The 3,001-nt window shown below is 38.0% G+C and overlaps 1 protein-coding gene across 1 annotated transcript; it reads right to left on the reverse strand.

The window, feature by feature from the left end:
• Window positions 1–448: 448 nt before the first annotated feature.
• Window positions 449–2,531, reverse strand: LOC131068189 (cytochrome P450 750A1). The gene is made up of 2 exons (XM_058003365.2): window positions 1,558–2,531; window positions 449–1,288 (listed from the first exon to the last, which is right to left on the reverse strand). Exons 1-2 carry the CDS (start codon window positions 2,479–2,481, stop codon window positions 677–679), a joined length of 1,536 nt encoding a protein of 511 aa, XP_057859348.2. The 5' UTR covers window positions 2,482–2,531; the 3' UTR covers window positions 449–676.
• Between the last annotated feature and the right edge of the window lie 470 nt (window positions 2,532–3,001).

Consider the following 3,001-nt stretch of genomic DNA (forward strand, 5'->3'; position numbering starts at 1 on the left):
TCATCTTTATAGAGCAAGAATTTCACCAACAAACTTATATATGCACAAAAGATATTCTAACTTTTAATCCATTTCATTTTCATTAAAATATAAGTTATAACATATAACTATTTAAGATTTTCAACCCCTAATGACTTTAGAGTAATATCAAAGGGCTTTCACTAGTATATGATAGAAAGGATTTAATAAAGTATCAAACAATTTACCTTGAATGAAAAAGATAGTTGGATGATTTACATTTTATGTGATTCCAATGTATATGGATGTATTATAATGTGTCTCTATAACTTTACATTACACATATTTGTGTATCTTATGTTTGTCTTAAAACTTGAATAATGACAATAGAGTTTTTTAAATAAATGATGCTAGCAATGAGAAGTGACTTGACCCATGGTATACCATTAACAATGTACATAATATAAATTATTGTTCAAAATGCAAGATATATTGTTAATACTAGTATGAATACTTAATTTCTTTGTAAAGATCAATAATTCCCTACATTGCTACTATGGGTTGCTACACATGCTAGGTATCCCTTGTACCTACATTGCTTGCATTTCACACTCATTGTTATTGCAATTTATAAGAAGACAACAAATATGCATGGATTTAAGTAGTGTCCATACTAACTAGGGTACCATTTCCACATAGAATATGAAGATATAGGAAATCATGGGTAGGTCGGCAACCTCAACGAGGGAATGGCAAGAATATCATATTTTCTAGGTAAGGAGACTCCAATGGTTTCACTCATGTCTAATTCCCCTTCAGCTCTCCAGTCAAAGCAGTGCACTAGTTGAGCTATGGCAAGAGTCAACGTGGCCATAGACATGCTAGCCCCAGGGCATGCCCTCCTTCCTGAACCAAATGGAACCGCATCAAAATAATCCTTCCCTTTAATAAAATCAATATCTGTACCCATAAATCTTTCTGGCTTGAATTCCAATGGATCCTTCCAAACTTTTGGATCTCTTCCCAAAGCCCAGGTGTTGACAAAAACCCTGCTCTTCTTAGGAATGAAGTACCCATCAATAGTGCAATCTTCTGTTGACTCGTGTGGGATCAGCAACGGCACTGGCGGATATAATCTTAGCGCCTCTTTCACCACACACAAAAGATATTCCATGCCTTGTAGATCACTCTCTTGTACAGCTCTCTCTTTGCCTACTACGGCTTCAACTTCCTCTTGCAATTTCTTTTGCACGCTAGGATTTTGGATCAACGAGCTCATCACCCAATCTAATGTAGTGTATGTTGTTTCGACTCCGGCAGCAAAAATATCCTATCAAAAATTAAATATTAAGAACATTAACAATATGTTCACTCCACAATGATGTGAGTATGTTAACAAAAAATCTTATCTTTTATCTTAAATAAATAAATTAACACTCTACATGTTGTTACTAGAATACATATCCTAAATACATCTATCTTAAAAATGTAAAGAGATAATAGCCTTGAAGCACCTATCTATTTTCAATAATAATTAACATATTTAAAATATCTATGCTAATTTGTTTAAAGAACTACGCTGAAATGCAGTATACTTACAAATACAATGCCCTTAAGGTGATCATCTGTGATAGTGATGGAATCGGCGGCCTGCATGTCCAAGAGAGCATCAATGACGTCATTTGAATTGGGCTGCTGCTTCCCCGAGCTTGAGCTTCTCCTCTGCCTGTGCTGTTCAATTATTGTTGTCATCATTTGGTCGAGAGACTTGTTTACTGTCTTCATTCGTCGCTTTACACCTTGCAGATCGAGCCAGTCAAGCCAGGGAATAAAGTCTCCAATGTTGAATATTCCCACAGTCATTGAGGCCTCTAATAACAATTCCTTAATTTTCTCGCCATGGCTACCCACACCCTGATCGTCAGAAATTGCGGTGCCATAAAGGATTTTCAATATTTGCGAACTTACAAGGGCTGAGAGTATCTTGCTAAGATTGACGGCAACTGTGCCATGACGGCTCTTCTCCCACACTGATCGGACGGCCGCAGACACCGCTTCCTCTCGCATTGAGCTCATCGACTCGATTCTTTTCGCATTCAACAATTCCACCATGCACAGTTTCTTCATCTGTCTCCAATAAGGCCCGTACGGAGTGAATCCCACATCCTTGAAGTCATAGAATATGTACTTTGCTGCAGCAGTTGCAGGTCGGCCCGCAAAGATTAGATCTTTAGTCTTCAAAATTTCTTTTGCCATGTCTGGAGAAGAAATGACAATTGTAGTAACAGAACCCAACTTCAAGGATGCAATTGGTCCATATTTCTGAGAAACGTCATAAAGGCTACGGTGGATAAGCTCTTTCATCTGCAGGAGATTTCCCACGATAGGCCAGGGAAATGGGCCTGGGGGCAATCTTCCTCTCCGCCTACTAAACATGTAGAAAATCATCAACATCACTATGACTGTAACAGCCATGGTGATTGGAGCTTCATCTCTGCTCACAAATAAACTCTGAAACGACATGATGAAAATACCCACTAGTTAGCTAGCTCGCTGTGCTGTGTTGAGGCTCAGGCCACGCCCTATTTAAGAATGTTTCAAGTGTAAGAATAGTCGTGCTAATCAACGCACGAGCCGTTTGAACGATAATGGAATCGCCCACCTCTGATTAAACAAATATATTCTTCGCCTGAATGTTGACTAGCTTTCAATGTTGTATGGAGGCTCATGCCATGGCTTATCTATTTACATCTGCATAATCAACGCACGAGCCGTTTGAACGAGAATGCAATCGTCTACCTGTTAATGTGAGTATTGATAAAAAAAATATTATTTTCGATCTTTGGGAAAGCTCACTTAACTAGAGGACAAAGTTTCCCACAATGGGCAATCTTAGTGGTTCTTAGGGATATAATTACCTATTCTATATTATAACCAGAGACAGATATTTTGTTTCATTTGACAGCTGTAGTATCAAAACATAATACCACAATGCTTTACAAGCGTACTCTCCGGCAAGTATATCAATGAGAAATATCTAATG

The sequence above is a fragment of the Cryptomeria japonica genome, chromosome 10 (assembly GCF_030272615.1).
Source record: "Cryptomeria japonica chromosome 10, Sugi_1.0, whole genome shotgun sequence".
NCBI lineage: Eukaryota > Viridiplantae > Streptophyta > Pinopsida > Cupressales > Cupressaceae > Cryptomeria > Cryptomeria japonica.